The 26,813-nt window shown below is 50.3% G+C and overlaps 1 protein-coding gene across 1 annotated transcript; it reads right to left on the bottom strand.

Moving 5' to 3' along the window:
- Positions 1-1,233: 1,233 nt before the first annotated feature.
- RBP1 (retinol binding protein 1) lies at positions 1,234-25,933 on the bottom strand (the record flags this gene model as incomplete). Its single annotated transcript, XM_080695927.1, is given in 5 exon segments — positions 1,234-1,287; positions 2,505-2,606; positions 25,051-25,229; positions 25,671-25,879; positions 25,881-25,933. Coding segments are annotated over 5 exon segments (597 nt in total).
- Between the last annotated feature and the right edge of the window lie 880 nt (positions 25,934-26,813).

Below are 26,813 nucleotides of genomic sequence, written 5' to 3'. Positions count from 1 at the left end.
TCCGTGTTTCTTTGTGCAAGGGCGCGGCTAGCATTCATTTCCACTCCGGTATGTGTTTCAGTCATAGTTCAGTGAGTATTTAGATCCCATACCTGACAACACAACTTAGATGGAGAAATGTTCATTTGGAGGCTTACAAGTATGAGGTTATAGAGGTTTTAGTCCATGTTAGGCTGGGTCACACCCGTGGAGCTCAGGGAACGCAGGCAGGAAGCAGATAGGGAGAAAAGAGCACCCAGGGACATACAGAGTCCCCAAGACCACATCCCCAAGGACCCGCCTCCCCCAGTCAGGCTCCACCTGCCTGCTTACATCATCACGCAACAAATCTATTCAAAATTTTAATACATCAATAGCTTTATCCACCAATGAGATTAGAACCCTTGTGGTTCAATGATTTCACCTCTGAACATTTTTGCATTCCTTATACATGAGATTTTCCGGGGAATATTCTATTTCCACACCGTAACAGTAAGAACATGAGCGTGTACTCTATATTCTAGGGGGATTTTCAAGTTAGGCCTCATGGAGAACAGTGAAAAGAAAGGTTTTACATCAGCCCCTAGGTGGGCTGGGGATGGTCTGGAGGTGAAATATGTGTCCGTGACACCTCTGAAATCAAATCCAATAGCTAATTGTCTTTGATTAAGGTTCACCTCATCCTAGCTGAGGAGAAAGTTCTAGTTCTACTTCATTCACAAATAATGTCGGAGCATCTCTTTTGTGTGTAGTGCAGATGTGAAGCCATTCTCTGTGGGTCAGACCTCCTGCCTAGGCCTTCTGCTCCTGGGCTGGAAGGTACCTTCCACGCCGTGGCTCTCACTACACTTTGCCTGGACATGGAATGTCTTAGGTACTTAATACATGATCAAGTGTTAGGCCATGCACAACCCAGAGCCTAGTCTGTGCCCTAGAGAAAGACATGCACAGCTGCAGCCTCTGGATTAAGTCTGCAGATGCATGCTTCAGGCCAGGAGTAGCACCAGGAAATGCTGGCCTCAGAAGCCCTGGGGAAAAGTGAGCACTGTGATGTATAAAACCTCTCCAACACAGACATCTTGAACAGTGATCACTTTATTAGAATGGCTTTGTTTTATGAAAAGGGAAAGAGACAAAGCAAAGAGACAGACTCTGCTAAGAGATGCCTGGGGTAGCCGGATGCCATACAGAGGGGGATCCTGCCCATGGGTCCAAGCCACTCGCTCCTTGGGACCAGGGTCCTCTGCCCGGGCCTCAGTGCACCTTCTTGAACACTTGCTTGCAGACCACACCCTGCACTCTCATCTCCTGAAACACAAGCAGAGGCTTGTTGTTCTCCAGAGGAAGGTCACACGTGGGGCAAAGTTGGACAGGATTCTAAGCTTTGACTGCACACGGGAGGTATGGAAATGTCAGGTCCCATATTTCAATTTCCTTCTGAAGAAATTTGCAGCTCTTTTGAGGGCTAAATAAAACAGGCCTGTGGCTCCAGATGCGCCATGTCTGGCAGAAAGCCACAGATCAATCGAGCCAAGAGGACAATGAAGATCCCGTCATCTGCCCTCTCTGCTCTGCATTTGAGGGAACGAAGACCCGGGAGGAGATTGGTTCCAGGTTGGGCCCAGGGTCTCTGTGTTGAGCTGGCTGCCTCCAAAGCAATGCCCTCGCACTTCTCCTCAGTGCTCACACTTCTCCAAGCTCTCGAAGACTAGAGAGCTTTACAGGACACCCATGTGGTAGAATGCTATTAAGCAGGCAAGAAGGAGGAAGAGGAACTGACCCCAAAGGACCTGATGAGCGGCCTGGAATTAGAACTTGGGCCACCTGGAGGCTCCTTCTGCAGAAGGTATTGGGGGATTTCTGGGTGGAAAAGGAGTAATCGGAAGTGTCCTCTTGGAAAACATGTGCTCTGTCGGTGCTCCAGGGTCTAGGCCTCTGCTGTAGTTCTGCGTAGGCTTTCCCCAGACAGAGCACAGAGGCTTTGACCTGAGGTCCTGGGAAGGGGGCGGGGCAGGTGAGTGGGGCAGGTGAGTGGGGCCTGCCCCTGAGATGGAGGGGAAGGCTTTACTTCCTCCTGCCCTAGACTGAGATCATGCTCTGGAGAAGCCTAGGGAATTCTCCCTGCCTGCCACCATTGGCATATACATCATTTGGGAACAACAGTTGGTTCTTCCACTATCTAGATGTGCAATTTGCACGTGTTATCTAGCCTTTTGGGGCTCCGTGTCCTCATCGCCAAAGTAGGAACCATACTCTTATTCTGAGACACTAAAAAGAGAATGAAAATGGGCTCAGCTCAGGGCGATGCCTAGGAAATACATCTACTCCCTGTGGACAAACAGATCAGCCTTGGACTTGGGAACGTGCTGCATGGTTTTAGAAGTCGTTTAAGTATCTTCTCCAGGCCTTTGGAAGCTTCAGAGCAGAACCAAGGCCCGGCTACAGGTGCCTTTCCCAAGGTTCATCCAGACCTCCATAGTGATGAAGGCCCCTGGGGCACAGTCTGGTCCCACCTAGGTACCTACCAGGTGTAGCTCATCACCCTCGATCCACTGGGTCCAGCCGCGTCCCTCCTTCTCGCCCTTCTGCACACACTCAAGCTTGTCCCCGTCCCAGCTCACCGTGGTCTGCCAAGCAAGAGGCAGTGTCAGTTCTCATGTAGCCCCTGGGGGCTGGGAAAGGGGCATCCTTCCTCCATTCCATCCTGAGCAATCCAGGACGCGCTCACGGTCAATCTTATTATAGAAAAATTTGTAGGCTAATACTCCCTGCCTACCGCATGCTCTTATTAAAGTGTGCAAATCAGTTCTAAAATTTATGAAAACAGTCGTAAATTTCATTTGAAAGGGTAATTAGGAGGGAAGGTGTCATTGGACTTGGGCTGCCATTGCAAAGACTGGGAATGGGGGCCGGGGAGGAGGAGCCTCTGAGGGCTGAGCACAGACCTGGGATGGGTCTAACCATCGAACTAGGCTGAGACTGTTTTCCTACATCTTGCTGGTGAGGGGCAGAGCCCTTGGGCCCTGCCAATCCCCAGAACACCTCTCTGTTGCTTCAACCTAAGAAAACCTCTGTTTGCTCAATCCTAGGACATCAAAGACTCCGCTCCTGTCCTCAGAGAACTCTATCTCACAAGAGAATGATCGTGGGTATAAATAGCAGCAGTAGGTACCAATGGCAGCCGGTAGCCACCTGTCTGCTCCGCCAGCCCTCTCTGTGCAGTGTCTAAATCCTCATGACTCTCCATGTGGTGTGTGAATTAACATCTCCTTCTTATAGACAAGGTTAAAGGACTTGGAAGCTTGCTAATCAGAACACGGGCCAGTGGAATTTGAAAGTTTCCCTCCCCACCAAGCTACACTGCCTCTGCAGAAGCCCTATTTCACTAGAGTTTCTAGCTAGCAAGAGCCTGTAATGGTGGAGTCCAGGGAAGGGGAGCCCTGGGGAGGAGGGGGCACCAGGGCTGGATCTTGAAGGAGAGGAGATGCTGAAGGAGATGTTCTTGGAGGAGCATCATGGGATGAAGCCAGGATGGGACGGTACCAGGTATGTAGACTCAGTTGCTCATCAGGCAGCCACCAGTGAACAGTGGGAGAAGAGGAGGGTGGTCCTATTGCCCTGCCTAGGTTGGTGGGGCCACCCCTCAATCCCACACCCTGCCTCTGAGCCTTCACCCATCACCTGAGCACTATGTACGCTTCTAGGTGAAAAGCATACTGAAGGAAGATAGTCAGGAGTGCCTGGGAGATTTCAGGGTCTTGTTGTGGCAACAAGAGCCCACCCAGGAACATGGGGCTCCACATAGTGTGGAAATTCAGAGGCGAGACCGTCCTGTCTTCCTGGTATGGTCTTGACTGGCATGCATGTCTCCGGACTGGGTGCACAGAAGGGTTGGTGTGCTACCCACCTCCTTTCTTCTTTCTTTTCTTTTCTTTCTTTCTTTCTTTCTTTCTTTCTTTCTTTCTTTCTTTCTTTCTTTCTTTACAGTAATGGGGATGGAACAGTGGTATTCTACCTCTGAGTTACACTCCCAGTCATATATTTCTTTTTTTTTTTTTTTGTACTGTGGATGGAACCCAGAGGCATTCTACCTACGAGCTACACCCCCAGCCCTAATTTTTTATTCTTTATTTTGAAACAGGGTCTCACTGAATTGCAAAGGGCCTAAGTAGCTGAGGCTGGCTGTGAACCTGAGATCCTCCTGTCTCAGCCTCCCAAGTACTGGAATTACAAGTGTGTGCCACCATGCCTGGCTTGCCCACCTCTTTTTGACTAATCTTTCCTTGCGGGGCAACTCCTCATATGAATCAGGATTCATATCACTGCACCTCCCCGGTGCAGTGGAAAATACTCTGTTCTTGATCACTGTATGGATATGAGCAAGCATATCCCTTCCCGCACCCTACATCATTCCCATCTGTCATATGAGGCCAGAAACTCCTGCAAAACAAGGTCCCTACAGAAGCAGTGTAGCTTGGTGGCAGGGGACTTCAGAGCCCCACTGATGGCTGTTTTACCATGTCTGTGAGCTTGCAAAACCTGCTTGTAACTCAGAAGCCTGCACTACAACTTAGAATATAGGTTCTAGGATTCTTGCATGCATGCCTGGCTCATCTGAGACTCAGAACAGTCAACAACAGCCTGGTCCAGGTTTGGGAAGAGGAGAAATCTAGGAAGTGAGAGTGGAGTGAGTGGGGTCTCTACCTGGAGGACCACCTCCCCCTTTCCTCTTCACTGGCCACTCCTGGCCCCACCAGCCTCTTTTCTGCATTTGTTGGTCACTACTGCCCTCTGCTGCTGGGCAGAAACTGGGAGGGAGGCAGGGGGCCAGGTGTGCTTCCCAGCTTGTGTAGGAATGAGTGACCTCTGCTCCAGGAGCCTGTCCCTAGAGGGAGATGGGACACAAGAGGACTTGGGGACAGAAAGATCATAGGTTGGAGCCCAGCCACAGCAACTCAGCAAGGCACTCAGCAACTTAGTAAGATCCTGTTTCAAAAAAAGATAAAATAGGGCTGGGGGTGTAGCTCAAAGGTAGAATGCCCTTAGGTTCAATCCCTTTGTTTTTCTACCAACACAGGCATATGTTTTTGTTTTTACAAAATTAGGATTGTATCCTTAATGACACTTTGTATCCTCATTTCTTCACTTATTAGAAGCAATTTCCCCACTTCAACAAATACTCTCCATGAGTGTTATTTTAATTGTAATATAACTAAGAAAATGACTACATAATTTGCAAGGTCCTGTGTAAAATGTAAATAAGGAATCCTTGCTCAAAAATGATTGAGATATTTTTGTGTGTGTGTGGTACTAGGGATGGACCCCAAGGGTATTCTACCTCCAAGATATGCCCTCACCCCTATTTTTTTTTTATTTGAACCAGGGTCTCACTGAGTTGCGGAGGGCCTTACTAAGTAGCTGAGGCTGTCCGTGAACTGTGATCCTCCAGTCTCAGCCTCCCGAATGAGCATGCACTACCACGCTCGGCTGATGGAGATTTTTGAAGACAGCAATAGCAGAGCATCTCGCCAACTGAGAAGCCCTTCCTAGAGACGGTCCCTGAAGGCCTACACAGTTGACAGGTCCACAAAGCTGGCCCTGCTAGTATTTTATTGGACATACATACCATTATTTAGCTGCTTACCAATTCTTGGCCATTTAGGTGATTTATAACTCTGTGCTACCATAAACATAGTTTCCTTGTGTACATGGCCGAGAACACATTATTTCCTTAGACTCTATGTCCTGAGAAGTAGTTACTGCATCAATGCGTGGATTTTTGAAGTTCTCGATGAGTAACCCCACCTTGAGCTCCAGCAGGTTCACACCTGTTTACCCCCAACACCAGTTCCAGAGAAACAATCAAGAAAGAGATGTTCATTAAGTGGTAAAGCAGGCTTTTGCTCCTGGGCTACTGCGTCATCCTTTCCAACTCGCTTGGCGTCTTTTAGCCAAGGCCATCTGGATATAAACAATAATAATACCTTAGCCTGAAAGAATGACAGACGGCGAAATATCAGCCATCCTGGTAGCTAGAGGGGGGACAGGGAGCAGAAACCAATTTGGGTGTAGAGAAGCCTTTCCAACATCTTCAAGGGAAGAATCACAATTGCCTGGCACCACATCAGCCTCCAGGAAGCCCTTTCCCAGCCCCTGGGTCCTCTGGACCCTGAAGACAAAGCAGAGATTATTCTTGTCTCTTGTGGATGCAGAACTGGCGGCTGTGCTCATAGAGGTTATATGACTTTATCAGAGCCACTCAGATCATGAGGGGAAGAATTTGGCTTTGTTCGACTCAATGCCCCTCATTCCTTGCCCAGGGCAGGGCACCTGGCAGGCGCCAGGCAAACACCTGCTAAAGTCTTTGGGGTCTGCAGAAAAATAAAACACAAAAACACACGGGCATTGTGCTAGGATTCGGAGCAGCTCCTGGAAGGACTCCCTCCCATTCTGTCTGACCAGTGCTGGGTGTGGGTGCTGGGAGTCAGAGAGGGGTCTTAACGGCTCCTGTCTACAAAGAGCTGGCAATAGAGTAGGGCAGATAGAGACGTGCCAGGCTGTCACGGCCAGAGAGACAGAGATGCTAGGATCAGGGCTGGAGTGCCCAGGGAGTTTTCAAAAGTGTGAGGAGTGTTCTGGGCAAATGGAAAAGAACCTGCTGGGGCAGCAATGGTGAGGGAAAAATAATAAGCAAGCCTTTCTGAACATCAAGCAGAGGGAGGGACATGGTGGGCAGATGGGACCACAATGCCAGACTCAAAAACTCAGCCTGTGACCTGGAGCACATTTTCATGATGTCTATGGATACATTCCATGTCCTCAAAATGGGTCTGACCTGCTGGATGGGACCAGCAAAGGAGGGAACTCACTAGATGGTCCAGGGAATCTGTCCAGTCATCCTCTGGGTTAAAGAGGCCAGCATATATGGCTCAGTTGCCATAGATACCAGGCTCCTGTTCCTCTCTCAAACTGTACCCCCTCCTCCTATATAAAGTCAATTTGGTATTGGCAGCAAAGGATGTTCCCTGTCATCAGACGAAGCTGGTTCTCTGTGGCTATGTGAGACGACTCTGGGCAGCTGGCTGAACCTCTCTGAACCTCAGCGTTCTCAACTGTGATGTGGGCTAATCATGCCCATGGGTGGTCCACACCAAGCACCCGACATTCAGGCCCTGGGCTGGGCCTGGCCATGTGACTTGCTCTGGCCAGTGGGACTTTAGCAAGCAGAGTGCAGGCAGGGCCTTCGTCAGTGCTGTTCCTCTCGGAGCCCTGCCCTCCTGAGCCCTGCTCTTCTGCTGCAAAGCCAGGCCGTGTGCATGAGGAACAGAGAGGCCACTTGCAGGACACCCGAGCAGCCCAGCTGAGCACGCAGCTCAGAACTGCCCAGTTCATTCACAGTGCCATGACATGCTGGTTGTTTTATTTTATTTTATTTATTTATTTATTTTTTTGGTGGTACTGGGGTTCCTGGAAGCCCTTCTACCTCTGGGATACACTCCCATGGGCTACACTCCCAGACCTATTTTTTAACTTTTTTGTGGAAACAGGGTCTCTTAAGCCAGTGAGGCTGGCTCCGAACCAGCTCGATCCTCTTGTCTCTGCCTCCCAAGCGCGGGGATTACAAGTGTGCGCCACCACGTCTGGCTGCTGGTTGTTTTAGATATTAAGTTGGGGTGCTTTTTTTGCATGGTATTAGATACTTGGCCAAATCATCCTGAAGGTTAGAGAAAATATACCTAAAATGCATAGGGGCATAGGGCTGGCTTTCAAGAGGCACTAGGAAATGGTGATCCTAGTGCCCAGAGCTCAGACAAGGATGCGATTTGCATGGTGAAGATGAACAATGGCCAAGATTATATATATATATATATATTTAAAGCAACAGTGATAAGACATGCTATTCATCGTGGCTGAATTTTTTTTTTCTTTTTGAAGCTCCTTCTCCTTCCAGGAGCCTTGGATCCAAGAGGAGACCTTGCAGTGACAGCTGAGCCGGCCCTGAGAATTCTGCATGCCTGCTTCCCTGAGTTCTATCTAGTTTGCTTAAGCAGACAATCTACCATGAGCTCCCCACCAATGGCGTGAGGACCCAATCCAGCAAGGCGGCCTTGGTCTCCCACTTCCTTACTCCATGTTCACTCTTCCCTTTTAAGCTTTGTAGACAGTGGGAATAAACCAGCCCTTTCTCGGAAGACCCGATTTAGCCTACGTGGACTGGGGTGTATAGCTCAGTGGTAGAGTGTGTACTTAACACAAGGCATGCTTGAGGCCCTGGGTTCCATTCCCAGCATCATGAAAAAAAGGGGAAAAAAAGAGGCAGATTTATTTAACAATAGTAAAGAGGGATGAAGAGTCAGGAAGGAGGGCAATCACTCAAACACAAATGAAAAGGAAAAAGAAATAAGAAATGTCTCAAGGGGAATGGGTCTTTACAAAGGTAACTTGTTTTCTTGCAATGCAAAATGCAAGTTCTTCTAAGAGCTTTCTAGGAGACCCAAAACTTCTTTGTGGCTTTTTTTCTGAAGTCAGCAACCAGCTACTGTTACTGGGTAAGAAGCAGCCAATGGTCTGTGACCAGGATTCAGCCTTAGCTGAATGTCTGGTTTGAAAGAGGTCATTTGACCAGGCAGAGTGGCACATACCCATAATCCCAGAACTTGGAAGACAGGAGGATCGCAGGTTTGAGACTAGTCTTGACAATTTAGCTGGACTCTCAGCAACCTAGTGAGACTCAGTTTCAAAAAAAAAAAAAAAAAAAAAAAAAAAAAAAAAAATATATATATATATATATATATATATATATATATATATATAAAAGGCCTGGGCATTCAGAGTCAAAATGTCCCTGTGTGTCCTTATAGTAACAAAACTATAACAGTCATCTGGTCCAGTTTCTTAGATTGTCCCAATTAATCAGGGTCTAATGGGGGAGTTCAGGCAGAAGGACATTCCCAATGCCTTTCAAGTCACCAGCAGAGGGAGGGGATTTTGTGAGTAGTGGCGTTAGACATGAAACATTACTGCCCCAACCTCTGGGGCCCTACCTTAGAGCCGAAGCCAAATCAATCCGAGGACGAGGAGGGAGACAGCCACCTTCAACTCCACTCCTCCACTGGAAATCCTCCCCCAGGGACCCCAGGGACTTACAGATGGGCTGAAGTCCAGGGCGGCTGCTTTTAAGCAACGCTGGCCTAACTTTTCTATTAAAAACTAATAATAACTTCGTCACTTCAGCTGCATCAGCAGATTTCCAGGAGATGAATGAAGACAGCTTAGACCGCTATGACAGAGGGCTGTCACTTCAAAAGCCATTATGCAGCTCCCTTGACAATTTACAAACCCCAGCCGGCACGGCTGCACGGGGCAGTGACACAGAAGGCCTGGCGCCCACAGGCAGCCCGAGTGAGGACACGGTTCCTGGGGACACGGTTCAGATGACTAGTACAGGTAGTGACAGACGATTCCCACTAAGTGGAAACAGTGCTTGGCAGTGACCTGCCACGACCCACAAATGGTGGGACTCGATTTGGCTGTCAGGAAACTTGTATTAAAGATCCCATGAGCTCACAAACACTCTCTCTAAAGAGCAGGAGACGGTGGCTACTCATTCCTCCACCCCTGTCCACCACGCTCCATCAGGCCCTGGGTGCGTGGACCCACCTCTGCAGGGTGGAACTGAAGATCTTGCCTCTGTGGGTCCAAAGTCAGGTTCTGAGAGGCGAGGCCTGGCTGGAGCCAGGATTGACCCTGCTCTGACTCCAAAGCCCAGGTTCTGGAGTCAAGTTAAAATTTAAGAGTCAAGTTAAATTTAGGAGTCAAGTTAAAAAAAAAAAAAAACAGACAGGGGGTACACACTTTGTGTACTTCCTGTGAATTGCTAAAGGTCTAAAGTTACAAACTGGTGGGGCGTGGTGGCGCATGCTTGTGATTCCAGCACTTGGGAGCCTGAGACAGGAGGATCCCAGGTGGGTTAGTGAGGCCCTCCGCAGCTTAGTGAGACCCTGTTTCAAAATAAAGAATAAAATCAGGCTGGGGAGGTAGCTTAGAGGTAATATGCCCCTGCGTTAAATCTTCAGTACCACAATAAATAAATAAATAAATAAATAAATAAATAAATAAATAGTTGCAAACTGGCCCTTCCTTCTGGAGAATGGTTTTAAAATGTGTTTTCCCACTGGGCGTGGTGGTACACTCTTATAATCCCCGTACTTGGGAGGCAGAGACAGGAGGATTGCACTGGTTTGAAGCCAGCCGTGCTGGCTTAAGAGACCCTGTTTCCAAATAAAAATATAAAGTAGGTCTGGGAGTGTAGCCAGGCTGAGGAATGAGGCATAACTGGGACCCAGTTCCCAGCTTCCTCGAGGTCAGGCTGGCTGGCTGGGTGGTGGTGGCTCCTCTTCTCCTGTTCCCTTCCTGGGGGCTGGCAATTACCTAAAATCAGCACATTCAAGGGGAAAGCCAGTTCACTGTAAAAACAGATTAAAACTAATTAATATGGCCTTAAAATGGGAATGAATAATTAGAGACATAAAAGCTGTTAAAAGCAGCTACTGTGAACCAATACAGCCACAACAAGGCCTTTGTGAGTAGGAAAGAAGGCAATCCCACCACCAAGAACGTAACAGCAAATGACAACACAATTCTTAGGACTAACAAAATAAGAAAACGCTCACACTAACAATCTTGCCATTATGTTTCCCCCTTAATCATTGCAGAAATGATTAAGAATCCATTCAAACTACCAAAGTGCTCAGGCCCTAAAGAGGCCTTGGCACTGGATGGGGAAGGTCCCAGCCCTGTGGTACTCAACGCTGCCCAAAGGGTCAGGGAAGGCTTCCTGGTGGAAATGATGATACCATCATCCTTATCACTGTCACCATAGCAACCTGTGGATGCTCATTATGCACCAGGCAAGGTATTCAGCAAAGCCCAGATCACATCAAGTTGATCTTTAGAAACTCCTGGAGCACACAAACTGCGGTCACCCTGCCATGCAGCGGAAAGAAGAGATCTGACCCCGGAGCCCATGCTTGTGGCTACTGTACTCTGTAGTTTCTTCATTTTAGCAGTCCCTGGAGGGAGCAGAAGTTTGCAGCCTGGTTCTGCGCAAGCAAACAGCATCCAGCAACCATGAGGTCCCTACCTGCTGCACACCAGCCGCCAGTGCTGGAGAAAGGTGGTCCTGCTTTCCAGGGCTCACAGACCACCGGAGAAGGCCAGCAGGCAGAGAATTCCAGAAGTAGAGAAGTAGAAAGTCAGAGGCCTCCTCAGCCTTACAGACAGAGGCAGAAGCCCATCAGGAAAGGCTTCCTGGAGGAGGCGGGCCTAGAAGTAACACAGGAACTGATGCCAGGGGATGCCACAGAGTTAAATTGAGAAATATAAAAAGAGAAACAAGGGGATCCCAGGCAAAGGAACCAGCCCAGGCAGGCACAGGGAGGTCAGGAAACTCACAGGAAGCTCTAAATAGGCTCTGCTTGGATGGACTTTCTCGGCATAACCTGCATGAAGCCGGACCCTGAATGTGCTGGGGAGTTGGCCCACAGCCTCCTTCCTCCTCACTTCCTGTGTTTGTGGCTCCAGCTGGCCAAATCTGGTGCCATGGAGAATCTGTGCTCCCTTTAGAGGCCATTGCTACTGGCCCCGTGCAAGAAGTCAGCCTGTAATCAGCTCCACCAGCAGGAGGTGGTGTGTGGAGGGGAGTGGAAAGATGGGGAACAGGAAAAGGGAGGGAACATCCTGCCAGAGAGTGTCCTGGTGGGGAGGCCTGGCCTCTTCCTTGAGAGTTTCTGGTCTCTACTTTTTATCTTTCAAGTGAACAGACAAACAGCTCTCACAAGATAAGCGGTGCTATGTCGGTGACCCCAGCACAGTGAATTGGTCAGGATCTGTTCTTGGGGTCTGGGAGCCGTTTGCTTACAGTAGGATACCAGCTGTCACCTCTGAAATTCAAAGCAGAGAAAGTGCACAGCACAGTTTGTTAAATAAATAAATGGCAAAAAGAACAAAATTCTAAGAGCACTCCTAATTTTTCAGGCAACGAACCCTCTCTTTTTTATTGCGGTACTAAGGATGGAACCCAGAGGCTACACCCCCAGCCCTATTTTTTATTCTTTATTTTGAAACAGGGTCTCACTCAGTGAACCCCCCTCTTTTAAGACAAAATATCCCAGGCAGTGTGGATGCCCATTCTTCCATAAGTCGATGATGCAGAGACTTGCATGAGCCATGGGAGGGCTTTGGCCCCGAGTGTCTGCAAGCTTGGGCATCAGACACAGGGCCTACAAGCCTGTTTAAACCCTCTACCCGACTCCAAGCCCCAGCCTGCCCACTATTGTCACGTGACCCTCTTCAGTCACCATGGGGAGGTGGTTACCTGCACCTGGCAGGGCGGGTCTGGCCCAGCCCTGGAGCAGCAACTTCCCTGCCCAAGTTGGGTACTCGGGAGGCAGCAGGGGAGGACCTCTGGGAGAGGCTGGCCTACGCTCCTGTTCCTCTCTACCTGTTTCTAGCTGGATGACCTGGAGCAATTTTTTCTACTTTTTGGTGCCTCCATTGCCAGTCTGTAAAATGGGGCTATGAGCCCTGCCACAGGGCACGGGCCATCAGAGGAAATGGAAGGGGGCCCATGGACCTATTTCACATAAAATACTGGGCAAGTGCTAGGTGCCCTCTGCTCTGGGCCCTGCTGGCTATTCTCTGTGGGTGCAGAGTGGCGCAGCTCCTTTATATGCCTGCCACTCTTGCAACCTGCGAGCCCCTCCCCGATGGTCAGGCATCCCTTCACCTACACAACCGACTCCAGAATTTGTCTTCTGAGGTGACCACTTACAGGACGAATGTGCGCAGTGACACCACAGTTGCCCAGCTGGTTTTCCCATACATCCCTCATCCTCTAATCCTCAGAGCAAAGCAGGTGTCCCCTGCTTTCTAATTTTCAGGCTAGTGGACAGAGCCCAGAGACCTGAAGCCACTTTCCCGGGGCCACGCAGTTGGTAAGGGGCAGAGGTGAGGTTTCCAAAGAGGACCTGAACCTGTAGGGACTCAGTCAGACTGCCGGGCTCCTGCTGCAGACAGTGTCAGAGCTGGTATGTGAATATGTCCCCAAAAGCTCAGGTGTTGAGGGTTTGGTCCCCAGCTGGTGGCGCTATTGGGAGACGGTGGAAACTTTAGGGGCAAAGTTGGAAGAAGCGGGTCACTGAGGCTGTGCCTTTAAATGGGTCTGTTCTGTCCCTTGATTCTCGATGTTCTCTCTCTCTCTCTCTCCTTCCTGGACACCCCGGGGTGAGCAGCTCTGTTCTGCCATGTGCCCTCCGCCATGATGTCCTGCCTCACCAAAGGCCCAAAGCAACAGGGTAGAGCGACCACAGGCTGAAACCTCTGAGGCTGTGATCCCAAACAAACCTTTCCTCCTTTAAGTTGATTTTCTCAGGCATTTTGTGACAGTGACAGAAAGCTAACTAGTGCAGATGGAGCTGGGCCATGGCCAAGCACGAGGGCCAGGAGCAGCGGCCTGCCTTGAATCTGGGTTCTCGGCCCATAACACGGCCTCCATTTCTGGGAAGAACATGACACAGGCCAGACTGCACACCCCAGCAGCAGATGACTCCATTCCACAACACCACCACTTCATCTGGGGGCACCGCATTTGGGACGCTGAGATGGGAGGATCGCGGTTCGCGGCCAGCCTCAGCTACTTAGTGAGGCCCTTTGCAACTTAGTGAAACCCTGTTTCAAAATAAAGAGAATAAAATATAGGGCTGGGGGTATAGCTTAGAGGTAGAATTCCTCCCCAGTACTGCACACACACACACACACACACACACACACACACGCACACACACACACAGATTTTAAAAGCCTTACAGAAAAATCAATCATGACATCCAAGCCCTTGGAAAAACAACAGTCACATCCCTCCGTGCTAAGGATGTTCAGTCAGGCCACTCCAGTTCAAATCCTAGCTCCACCAGCCAACAGATCTATCTGTTCTGTATTTCATTTCCTCCATATATATCAAACAGGAAGATTCTGGGCACCTTCATTATAAAATTGTTGCGTGTATTAAAAGAATTAATGCGCAGAAAGTGCTTAGAAGAATTCCTGGCAAGGGGGAAATACCCGACAAGCATTCACTCTGATTGAACTGGATTAAAGTGGATCTTGGAGTGATCTGGTCAATGAATGCCTGTTAGATAGTTTTGCAGTTTCTACATAACAGTCATTTAACAAACACGTTGGAGCCCATTGTGGGAGGCCCAGGAGAGCAAAGATGTCAAAGGCATGAGCCCCTCGGTCTAGAATCTGGGATGCGCTAACAAGCTGCCCTAACAGTAGCCCTTGCAGAGAGTGACCTTGAGGCTAAAGGAAGGGGAAGGGGGGGATCAGAAGAGACCAACAGAGAGACTCCTGCTGGGCTGGGTCCCTACCAAGAGGCAAGGGAGATTACCCCAGGGAAGTGAACCGAGGTTTCAAAGAAGGCACCACCACAGGTGGAATGGGGCTGGAGAGGCCAGAGGGGCCATGTCCTGAAGAGTCCAAGGGCTGTCAGCACTGGGGCGACCCTGGGGGTGCTGATGGTGCTGGGAGCACCATCATATTCCGTTTTCAATGCGTGAGGGATGGGATGAAGTGTTGAGGATGGAAAGGATACCTACACAAAGATACTGTGGTAATTAAATGAAATTACCCACAGAAAGCGCTGAGCTTGGCGCAGGGTAAGTGCAGGAGATGTTAACTGTTATTATTATTGTTATTATTATTACAGGCAAGAGTTATTCTGAGCTCTGGAGATGAGGAAAAGGGGAAAGAGAGGCTAAAAAGCAGAATCCAAGGAACTTGTTGACTAACTGCCCAGAAACGCTTTCTTTTATCGACACAGTTATCATTTGCATGGCTAAGTAGTGTTCTATTGGAATTAAAACGTGACAGTCTTTCTCACTACCCATTGGTGATTTAGCATTTAGGAACACCAGCAGGAGTCAGCCTGAACTATAAACCCTGGAGAGTCAGGATTCAGAGGTTTATGAAGTCAAAACTTCGGGCAGGGAGACCAGGAATGTGAAGACAATGAGGAGCCAGTAGTGTGACCCTGGCTGGGGCCGTCAGTTCCCAGGCTAGGACCTGGGAGGGTAGTGCTCCTCCCAGGACTGCGGGAGGGTTAGCCAGATAGGCGCAGACACAGGGCTTGGGCAGGGCTGCCGCCCGGAAGGCCCTCAGGGTGGCTGTGTGTCTGTGGGCTGTTGAGGATTACTATCACAGAGTTACACACAGATGCTTTTGTGCAAAGAGAGGGGGAGTGGTTTTCATTTCTTTTGAATTATTTCCCTAGAATAAAATCTCATGTGTGGGATCTCTGAGTCAAAGGGTGAGATGATTTTCTGACTCATTGTACAGTGTCAGACAGGACTTTTGTTTTCTTTCTTCTTTCTTTCTTTCTTTCTTTCTTTCTCTCTCCTGCCTTCCCTCTTCTTTCTTTTCTTTCTTTCTCTCTCCTTCCTTCCTTCCCTCTTCTTTCTTCTTTCTTCCTTCTTTCTCTCCTTCCTTCCCTCTTTCTTTCTTTTCTTTTTTACTCCTTCCTTCCTTCCTTCCTTCCTTCCTTCCTTCCTTCCTTCCTTCCTTCCTTCGTGCAGGGCCGGTGCCACTGTCAGGGTGGCAGAGATAGGTTTGGGGGCCTGTCTTTGCTGGCATCCCTACGTTCATGCCCATCTTGTTTGGTCATTTCCTGTAGCAGCACCCCTATGTAGTCCTTGGGCCCTCAGTTCAGGGAAGAGGAAAGGGATGGGAGCAAAGATTTTGGAAAGGAGAAAAGGAGGGAGGGGAGAGAAAGGAACAAAAAGGTAAGGAGAGAAGGAACGATTTATACTCTCCTTGTGTTTGTGGCGGTACTTTAAGGTGTTTGCATATTAAAGGAAACATCTCAGAAGTGTCTGAATAGTGAATCAATATAAATGTACTCTAAAGGTGGAATTTCAGAAGGCATGATGCACACCTGGGGCTTCTCTTTGGAGGACAAGGTGTGTGTGTGTGTGTGTGTGTGTGTGTGTGTGTGTCCACGCGTGTGTGCATATTTTCATACACACAAGTACAACTCAATTAGCTAAAAAAAATTGTTAGCAAGGAGGGCAGCTATTGCAATTCAGGCACAGTCCTTCCTTTCAAAGACATTTTCATTCAATTCTAAATAAAATACCAGGAAATTCCCGAGTCCAAGTGAACTATTTGCGGTGGCACCTAGGCCAACAGGGACCGCTGTCCAGAGGAGGACTGGCTGCTATCCTCTGAGCAAGACTGTCCAGAGAAAGGCATAACCTCCTTCCACTGTCTTTTCTCCTCCAAAAATGGAGACCCTTGCAGTGATCATCAGCATCTTCCGGGTTCCTGGAGGGCTTCCTGCCTGCCTACCTCCTGCTGCGTAGCACCGTGGAGCCAGGGCTCGGGGCCCATCGTGTCCTCTGAGGCTAGGACGGTCAGGCCGGCATGGAGGCTGAGGCTGGCAAGTGACTCCAGCCACTGTTCTCACCTGTCTGTTGGGGACTTTGAAGGGAAGGTGCAAAGGGTGAAGGTAGGGCTAAAAGTGAAGGCTGGGGCTACCACCCCAAAACTGCAGGTGTGCCACAGGACTCTGTTGTCTCCCATTCAGCCCACACACCAGCCTCCCATGCTGGGCCACAGAGACATGGCTCCACCCCAATCACAGAGGACAAGCTTGGGCAACAACCACTGCTCCTCCCGACACTCCCCATGGTCCTCCACAAGATTAATCAAAAAGAAAACAGCCCAGTCTTGAGGACCTTCAAAGGTTAGCAAAGAATCCCCTTCCGAGCCCACTGAGCTCTCTTTGAGGTTTGGGCACTGTGGCCACAGCTTAGCGCACATATGGCACAGAGATCTTTCCAACAGCATCTTCACCCCGAATGGTCTTCTAGGACCTTCCACACCTCACTAAGACGCAGATCCTGTGTCCCCTAGAAGGCAGGTGGGCGGGCCTTTGAGAAAGCTTTGACCCACAGAGCATGGTAGACCTGTTGGTATATGCCTGCTGTGGTTTGTGTAAGTGTCCCCCAAAGCCCATGTGTTAAGGGCTTGGTCCCCAGACTGTGGGGCTATTGGGAGGTGGTAGAACCATTAGAAGTTGGAGCCAGCCAGGTGTGGTGGCACATGACTCTAATCCCAGCACTTTGGAAGCTGAGACAGGAATACAGGTTCAAGTCCAGTCTAAGCAACTTAGCAAGACTCTTAGAAACTTAGACTCCATTTCAAAATAAGAAATAAAATAGGGCAGGGGGTCTAGCTTCGAGGTAGAATGCCACTGGGTTCAATCCCCAGTACCAAGACAAAATAAGTATTGGAGCCTAGTTGGGAATCTTCGGGTCATATGAGGTATGCCCTTGAAGGGGACCTCAGTCCCTCCTGTTCTGTTCCAGCCATAACGTGAATAGGCTTCCTTTGCCATGAGTTCTGGTCTGATGCTCCACCTTGCTACAGGCCCAAAAGCAACAGGACCAACAGATCATGAACTGAAACCTACAAAACTGTGAGCCCAAACAAACCTTTCCTTCTGTAAAGTTGATTGTCTTAGGTATTTTTTCTTTCTTCTTCTTCTTCTTTTTGTGTGTGTGTGTGTGTGTGTGTGTGTGTGTGTGTGTGTGTGTGGTACTAGGGCTGGAACCCAGGGGCATTCTCCCTCCATGGTATATCCCCACCCTACTTTTTATTCTTTATTTTGAAACAGGGTCTCATTGAGTTGCAAAGGGCCTCACTAACTTCAGAAGCTAGGAAGCTCATAAAGACATCACATACTTCTGCCTTGTTCTCTTGAGATGCTTGTTCTTGGAACCTAGCTGCCATGTTGAGAGGAAGCCCAAGCAGCCAGTAGGAGTGAGTGTGACTGAGCCTCCCAGCCGACAGAGCAAGTGGCAGGATCCAGCCACCCTCTCTGAGCCTTTTTAAAATTGTAGATTTGTGAACAGAGTAAATGATTGTTGGTTCAAGGCACAGGTTTTCTAGGTGATTTGTTACAGAGCAATATAAAAAACCCCAAATAATTCATCTCCACATTTAATTCTCACAACAATCCCATGAGGTGGGCACTACCACTGACTCCTGTTTACAAATGAGAACACACAGACGCAGAGGGATAAAGGTCATTCTCTAAGAGGACACAGCTAGAAGGGGAACCAGGATTCAAATCCAGGTCCAACTCGAAGCCAAAGTTCCTGACTTCTCTGCCTGTTAGCCACACAAACTGCCATGTTGTAAGGAAGCCCAAGTAGCCAGTTCGCAGACAGCCTCAGCTACTTAGTGAGGACCTCCTCAGCTCTTTCAAAATAAAGCCTAAAAAATAGGGCTGGGGGTGTAGCTCAGAGGTAGAATGCTCCTGGGTTCCATCCCTAGTACTGCAAAAAAAAAAAAAAAAAAAAAAAAAAAAAAAGAAGTACTGCTGTAATTACTTATGTGCTTAACCCCTGATCTCGGGATTCTGCATGTCTTGGGATGTTTTGAGATGCCAGGGATAGGAAACTCGTCCAAAGAGCTCAAACGGAAAGAAAGGGAATGTACTGGCTTGGGTACACAGAAAGCCATATTAGTGTCAGAAACCCCAGTAACCCTTCGATGTTGTGCTCTCCCTCTCTTGGCTATGTCTTATTTTTTTCTTCCTTCCTATTGGAATTTTTCCATGCAGCCATGGAAAGTAGGGGAGAGGGACTGGCTTCAGAAAGTCCCTAGCTGACGTCGTACTAGTTTATCCATCTCTAAGGGAAGGACGAGAACTTACCTCTCTCTCAGGATCCTTAAGTTCAATCCTAGGAAAGGTGTGATCGGTCCAGCCAGAGTCACACACACAATCCTGTGACAAACCATGGGACCCTGTGAGCAGCCCGGCAGCAGGCGCTCACGCCAGGAGAGGCAGTGAACTATGACTGGCAGGCCCACCGGGACCTACAAGGTGAGCAAAGTAACTCCCACCCCAAAAAGGAGATGTTTCTCTGGATGGGGAGAAAGGACACAATGTCTGTTAGAAAATCAAGCAGCCATGACTCATTTAATAAAGTTATTAAGATCTTACCCATCCTAAGTAAGCCTTGCTCATCACTCTGGGGTAACAGAAGAGGCCCCAGCTCCATGGTGCACAGAGTATGGTGCTGCACTATCTGGGCACTATCTCCGTGGTTCTCAGACTTTGTTTGGGAGACAGGCAGAATGGCAGTCACAATGCAGTTTCCAGATGTAAAAAGAGAGGCCGTGTTGCTATTTGGTTAGAGTCACCCAGGCAAGCAGGTGACAGAGAGGATTCGAAACCAGCTTTTCTGTCTCAAATGCAGCAGGCCTCCCACTCACAGCGGGCCTGCGGCGGAGAGCTTTATAACACCCCAGTGAGAGTCCTTTCTCTGCCGCCAGCTCGCTGGGGAGCTTGGGCTAAGAAGGTGCGTTCCCCTCTCTGAGCCTCAGATTTCCAAGTGTAGAGTGGATGGGATAATACCCACAGACACCATTTGTAGTGGGGACCGAAGGAGAAAAAGTACTAACAAGCACTTGGGCCAGGCCTAGGAGAGATTCAGTACATATTATTTTCCTTTGTTCCTGCCTTAACAAAACCCCAAACCTAACAAACCAGCGTGATTTTTTTGAAAGCTGCTTTGTGAATTTTGTTTGGTTGCTTTAATTCTTCTTTTCGTAATCCTCAAAAGCACGCTGCCGACACTGATTTCAAAGGTCAGAGAACTTTAGCTGGGACATGAAAGAGGTCCTGTGTTTCCGTCCTGAAAGGGCCTCAGCTGAACGCCAAAGCCTGATCCTTACAGGGGCGGCAGTGGCTTCGAAATCCAACCTGCAGCTGGGGGAATTTTGCCATTGGCATTTTGTTTGTGAATATAAGAGCCCAAAGATCTCCTTAATGGGTCAAGAACAGGATCTGAAAGCTGGCAAGAGTCTACACTCAAGTGTTAATGACAGCTTGGTGGATTTCATAGATTAAAATCTCTTTTTGTGTATGTGTGGTAGTCAGGATTGAACCCAGGGGCATTCTACCTTTAAGCTACACCCCCAGTCCTATTTTTCATTCTTTATTTTGAAACAGGGTCTCACTAAGTTGCAGAGGGCCACAGTAAGTGTGGGGCTGGCTGCGAACCTGCAATCCTCCTGTCTCAGCCTCCCAATACTGGGATTACAAAGGTGTACCATCATGACCAGTTGTATTACCATTTTTAATTAAATGGCTGGCTGGCTGGTTAGAGAGATGGATGTAAATAAGAAAGTCAAGGAGGGATGGGAAGGGACCATTAAATAGTTAAAAAAGAATTTAGAAAATCTACATGTGCTAGTATGGAAAGATGATCAAGAAATATAATTAAGTAAAAACCTATGTGCAGAAAGGTGGAAGCCTGTTTTCTTCTTTCTCTCTCTCTCCCTTTCTTTCTCCTCCCTCCTTTCCTTCCTTCTTTACTTCTCTCCCTCCCTCTCTCCATCCCTTCTTTCCAGCTTTAGATATAGCTATTGGCCAGTATTGAGGAGGGGTTCTGGAGAGACGAACCAGGAGCTGTAATAGTGACAACCTTGGGGACTGGGAATCTGCCAAGAAGGGGAAGGGGCCCTTTCCTCTCCAGTCTGTATTCTGCAGCCATTTGAATCCTTTTTTTTTTTTGCAATAAAAACAAAGAAAGCCTCCACTGCAGGGAGGGCTGGAAGTGGAGCAGGCCTTGGCGGGGTCATCCTGAGTTCAGAGCTGGGAGGAGAGACAAGGCTGAATCCAGGGGGCGGCACCAGGCCCTTGAACAAAGCACCATCCTCCAGGGAGACCTGTAGTGCACTGTGGGATGACAAATGGCCCTTCTGCCACCACCATGCAGAACCAGGCTCAGGGCCGTGATTCTTGGTGGAGGGGCTCCCTTTCTCCCTCCAAAGCAGCTCACTCTGGAGGAAGTCAGGGACAAAGAATGACTTGGAGTCGGAAACACTATTTGGGGTTGAAGACCATCTTCCCATCTCAAGGCCTCTTTTGCTGTTTCTGTGGGGTTCCCCCAGGGCCTGATACTTCATTTTTATTTTATTTATTTATTATTGGTACTGGGGGTTAAAGTCAGGTTCATTCTGACTCTGAGCTATACCCTCAGCCCTTTTTATGTTTTTCAGGGTCTCGCTAGGTTGTGGAAGGTCTCACTACGTTGCTAAGGGTGGTCTTGAACCTGCGATCCTACTGTCTCAGCCTTCCAATTACTGGGATCATAGGCATGCACCATCAAGCCCGGCCTGATATCACACATCAATGGACGAGGGTGCAGGAGACAGCGGAGAAGAGGCCTGAGCCTGTGGGGCCTGTGTCTGTCTACCAAGATCATGGCCCTTGCCACCTGTGGGGCCCATAGCGTCTGGATAACCAGAAAGGTAAGCTGAGTGGTTCAGGGCTGCCCAGATCTGAAACCTGGGCCCCTCTGCTGTGGAGAAAACAAAACCCAGGCATTTCAGGTGTTTCTGGGCATGGACTACAATATCCATAGGGGTCCAACCATGAACTAAAGGACTGATGGCCCTAACTGTATAGTTTTCCCACTGTTTACAGAGGCTCGGGTACAGAGAGATGTTTCCTGTGAAGCAGTGGTTCTCCCACTAAGGCTAGAGAGCCATCCATTCACAGTCTCTCACTCCGGAGGCCAGGCTGACGATTTATGTTTCTAAGAGGTTCTCTGCGCTTCTGCTCCTGCTCCCTTTACCCTGGGCTCACGGCTTCAAAGGAACACAAAACAATGACAAATGACCACTTGATTCCAGACGTCAGGGGAGGAGGTGGGTGAGGACCGAGGTAAGCTGAACAACAGCTCATGGTTATCAAGAAGGAGCAACGGTGGTGGCCAGCTCAGCAGCTCAGCGAGGCCCTCCGCATTTAGCAAGACCTTGTTTCAGAATAAAAAAATCTTTAAAAGATGGGTGCCCAGTATCTTCAGCTCTTTTAATTTTTTTTTAGTAAGAACAGTTAGAAATATGAATATTTTCTATGAAATCTTAGGATCATTGGCAACCGGCTCTAGGATTTTTTTCAAATGTCACATGGGCCAAACAAAACATATATGCAGGCTGGATTCCACCCTCTGGCTGCTGTTCCAGAATACAGATAAGGTTCCCAGGGATGGGAGGCAGGATCATGAGCCCCGTGCCAGCCGGCCTCTGGCCTTTTGTGGAGGAATGTCAGCCTGGCCTTGCTCGGGAGGCGAGGACCTCCCTCTTCCTGTGTCAGGGTTGCTTCTAGGCGCCCATCTCTTCCCCATAACTCTCCTCTCCCCTGCCACACCCCACCCTCCAGCCATGCCTAAGTCTCTGCCCAGTGAACATCTCTCATCCCAAGAGCATCCCTGCTTCAACTAGGCCTATTTTGACTACTGGGCCTTAGGGTACATGGCTGTCCTGAAATGTTCTTATCCCTTCTCCCGATTTCCTAATTCTCGCTTGTCCCCAAGCCCCTGCTCAGCTGTCACCTCTCGGGACCTTCCCTAAACACTGCTCCCACCCCAGCCCTGTACCCTCCAGCCTGCCATGGCCCCATCTTGGACTAAGCTGCAATGCCCCCAAGATGCGTCTTTCTTGTCTGCTGGCCTGGGCGTCCAGGAGGGCCTCTGTGTCCCCAGGGCCTGGTGACAGACAGACGTGAAGTAACACTCACCAGACACTGTTTCTTGCCCTTAGTCTTCCTCCTATCCCCTCCCTGTGTGCCTGGCTACTTCCTGTCTATCTTTCAAGCCTCAGCTCTGACTCATTTCTGGGGAGCACTGTCCCTGACCTCCCAGGCCCAGGAGGGACGCTTCCCTGCCCCGGTCACGCTGAAGTGTCAAGGTTGACTTCCTCACCTACCGCCCTTCCTCGGAAGGCTACAGGGGCAGGAATCATCACACTCACAGAGAGGCTGAGGGACAGAGGGATCCCCGGGAGGGCGGGAAACTTGAGGGACTCAGAGAGGACTGGACAAACCCGCTCGTCTCCTTCATAAGCCCTGGGCACCGAGCTGCCCCAATTTTCTTATTCTACACCTGTCCCCAGCATCTCTCCACGGTTGTCCCAGGCTGTAAGCCATCACTGTAGGGAGCCATGGGAAGGCCACGCTGAGCAGAGGGCCAGGGTCATCCCACCTGCCGGCAGCCACTGACCTAGGTGTGTGGCTGTGTACTTGAAAGTGGCCCTCCCCAAGGCCCGGCGCGGCAAAGGTGAGCATGAGACCCAACCCATCTCATCTCATTTGTCCCCCATCAGGTTCCTCCTCCGCTCACTGACTAATGGGTTGAAAAAATAAGGTGGCCAGCCCACTTTTATTTCCCAGTTAAGTGTAGAAGTGCCCTCCTCCAGGTACTCTGCGTGGTCACACTGCCCTGACCCCCCTCCCTTTACCGTTAAGCACACCGCAGTGTGACCGCGCGTCTGTCCCCACCACAGAGCCTGTGCGTTCCTGGACACCAGGGACTAGGGCATGCTGTGATGTCCTGAGCCTGGTGGGGTGACCAGCAAGCATGACAATGGCTAGCTCAGACTGGCCACTTAGCGACCCGCCCAGGGTCACCCAGCAAACACGCCTGCCTACAAAAGCCGGGTTGAAAAGGTCCTGCGAAGGGCAAGCGAATTACTATAAAATTTGAACAGCATTCGGGATGTGAGTGGTCAATGAATGTTCACCAGTGTTACTAGGTGATCAATACGTGTTTCATGTGTTAATAGATGATGGGAGGGAACGAAAGAGTGAAGATAATCAGCCCGGCACAGGAGTCGCAATGACCCCAAAGAAAGACGTTGGATGGGTGCTGACGGTACCCCAGGGTGAGCTGGGGCCGAGCATTATCCTCATGGAGCCTCGCAAGAGAGAGAGAAAGCAGGTCCAGGGCAGTAAAATAAGGAGGGTCTGGAGGTCTCCTTTCCACTGTGAGTGTATCTGGCAGATTAAGAAGACCTTGAGGCTTTTAAAGGCGCAAGACATTTCCCTACAGCAGTAGGATTTCTCCCACCCCTTGGCCCTCCAAGGACACTCCTTGCTGACTACTCCCTCTTCCAATCATTCCAAACAGCAGACTCAGACACAGTCCTGACTGCCTGCTCACCAATACGCCAGGTGGGGGGATGAGCTGCACAGGAGGCAGTGCCCTGGTACCAGGCATGGCACCCCTTTACACGGGCTGCAGGAGCTCGGCTGCCTTGTTTGCAAAGGCCGTGGGTTTGACAGTGAATGGGAGCGCGGTCTTCAACAGCAGAAGGCCCGCCTCTTGCAAGTCTCTGCCTCAGTTACTGAGTGCAAGGCCATCATAAAGACCCTCTTGCACATGGTAGAGGTCACCCTCAATGAGCAAGGCAGCCCCAGGGATGAGCATAAGCCAGCACGGAACCTGAGCCTCCACCCAGCGGGAGTGCTAACTGGGGTCTCCAGATCAGCAGCTTGCTACCCCTGGGGAAGGAGAGGCACTGGTCTCCCCCGCCCCTGCTCCCTCTGGCCTGGGCTGCAGGGGCAGGACCTGCTGGGCAAGTGTTGGCAGAAAGGTTCAAAGGAAGCTCAGTGGGCTGTGGATGGTAGGGTGGGGCAGAGGATGCCTGGGAACCAAATCCCAGCTTTCAGGAAAGGATGGGCGGGTCAGAGGACAGGCAGGACCCTGCTCCCTGGGGGACCTCACACTAGGTCCTATGGGAAGCGTGGGTTTCAGCGGGTGCTGGGTGTTCCTTCTTTCTTTCCTCCCTTTTCCTTCTCCATCAGCCCAAAGTCAGGAGCAGAGACTGGTGACTTGCTTGGGATTCCAGCCCCCACCTGCTGTGCTGATGTAGACACTGTTTCTCATCTGTAAAACGGGCAAACTCCCATCTCCCTGAAGGGTTCTGTGGAGCTTAGCTGGAGCACCTGGCAAAGAGCCTGGGCTCAGCAGAGACTCAGGCAAACCGCAGCCTTGATAACTACACCATCCAGTCTGGACAGCTGCGGGGGTGGGTGATGAGCGGGTGGTGCCTACCCTGGGGCTGGGAGTGGAAAGTGTGCAGTCCCTCACAACACCAGACACAGCGTCAGCGTGCGGGGCCTCGCCTGAGCAGAACCCAGGGCTCCCGTGTCCTCACCATGCACTTGCGGTCATCTATGCCCGTCAGGTCCTCCTCAAACTCCTTCCCAACCTGGAAGTCCATAATGTAGTTGCGGAAGGTACTCAGCGTGCGGATGATCATGTGGTCTCCGTCCTGCACGATCTCTTTGTCCGGCTTCAGGAGGTTGGCGATTTTGCGCAAGGCCACGTTGACATCTGCGAGGGGCGCAGACACCGAGTTGGTGGGGGAACTGGGAGGCCGGGCTCCTTGAGGGGGGCTCTGCCCAAGAACACTGCTGGAATTCCCCACAGCTGTCCCTGGGCGCAGCCTGTTTGTGCATTTTTTTCTTTTGACAACAAAGTTTTCTGACCTCTTGCTAACCCTTTAACAACAACCAAAAGAGAAAAAATAAAATACTAGCAAACCAAGCCCAGCTTTCCTAATTAAATTATCCGTGTCTACAGTCAACTAGCAGATACTTGCTACCAATTAACCCTTACAACACGGGGGCCTCCAATTTGCAGCCCGCTGGCCTCTGTGGCCCTTCCGGGCGCCAGGGAGCTCCGGGCAGCTGCTGGCCCGGGCGGAGGGAGGCAGGCGGGTGGAGGCTGGGGGACAGAGGCTGGGGGACTCTGAGGACCGCGGGCCTCGCTTACCAAGTGCGCGCAGATACTCTTCAAAATTCTCGTTGGCCAGCATCTTCCAGTACCCGTTGAAGTCGACTGGCATTTCGGGGAGAGACGGGACGGCCGGCCACGGAGGGGCAGGAGCGGCTGGGCTCAAGGCTCTGCAGGGACCGAGGCTGCCGAGGCGATCTGGGTGGTGGGCGGCCCGGAAATGCGCGCCCTGGGGGCACAGGGGGCTCGGGGGCGGCGACAGCTGGATTGCGAGCTTGCACAAAGCCCGCAGCGGGATCCATTGTAGCCAGCGCTCCTCCCCCTGCGCGGGGCGGGGCGGTGCTGGAGGGTCGGGTCGTCCCGAGCCCGGGGCCACCGCAGTCTCAGGCCTTCCTTCCCCCGTTCCTGGGACAGGCGGTGAGAGGTGCGGGGTGTCTCGAGCGGTCCCAGCTCTCTCGATCCCCAGGAAGTCAGCGGAGCGCCGTGAACTTCACACCCGAGCGGCCACTTGCGGGACTGGAATGGGGCTCCTCGGGTGTGCTGGGGTGATCAGGGGAAGAGGCCCCTTACAGGCCTTTGTCTAAATCCCCCCATGCACTGCGGGGGTCCCAGTGTCCGGCGGCCAGCCTGGGGACAGCTGAGTCCTTAGGCTCTGGGGAGGAGAGGGGCGTCTATCTCCACATCCCTGAGGGGTGGGGGGCTGGGTTGATGTCATTTTAAGTGCTTGCAGCTAAAGAGCAAAGCCCTGCAGGTGGTTTTGATGCAATCAGATTAGAGACCTCTGCTTCATGCAAATGTAAGCAATTATCAGTAAGTTTTTTTTTTTATTATTGTTCTTTCCTTTGGCAGGCAGCACATGCTCCGCTGACTTCTGGCTTCACCTTTTTACCTTTTCATTTTTTTTTTTTTTTTCTGGTGGTACTGGAGATGGAACCCAGGGGCATTCTACTTCTGAATTCCACACCCAGCCCTATTTTTTATTCTTTATTTTGAAGCAGGGTCTCACTGATTTGCAAAGGGGTCTAAGTAGCAGCTGAGGCTGTTCTTGAATAGTGATCCTCCTGTCTCGGCCTCCCAAAGGCTGCGGCTTTACCTTTTTACCTACAGTATTCCGGGCCCTTTCCCCTCCCTGGGCACTGATTTTGTCTCATAGTTTTTGCGGCGTGGCATTCGTTCCTCCGT

Source organism: Muscardinus avellanarius (assembly GCF_963383645.1).
Source record: "Muscardinus avellanarius genome assembly, chromosome: 5".
Taxonomy (NCBI): Eukaryota; Metazoa; Chordata; class Mammalia; order Rodentia; family Gliridae; genus Muscardinus; species Muscardinus avellanarius.
This window is presented reverse-complemented; position numbering and strand designations above follow the sequence as displayed.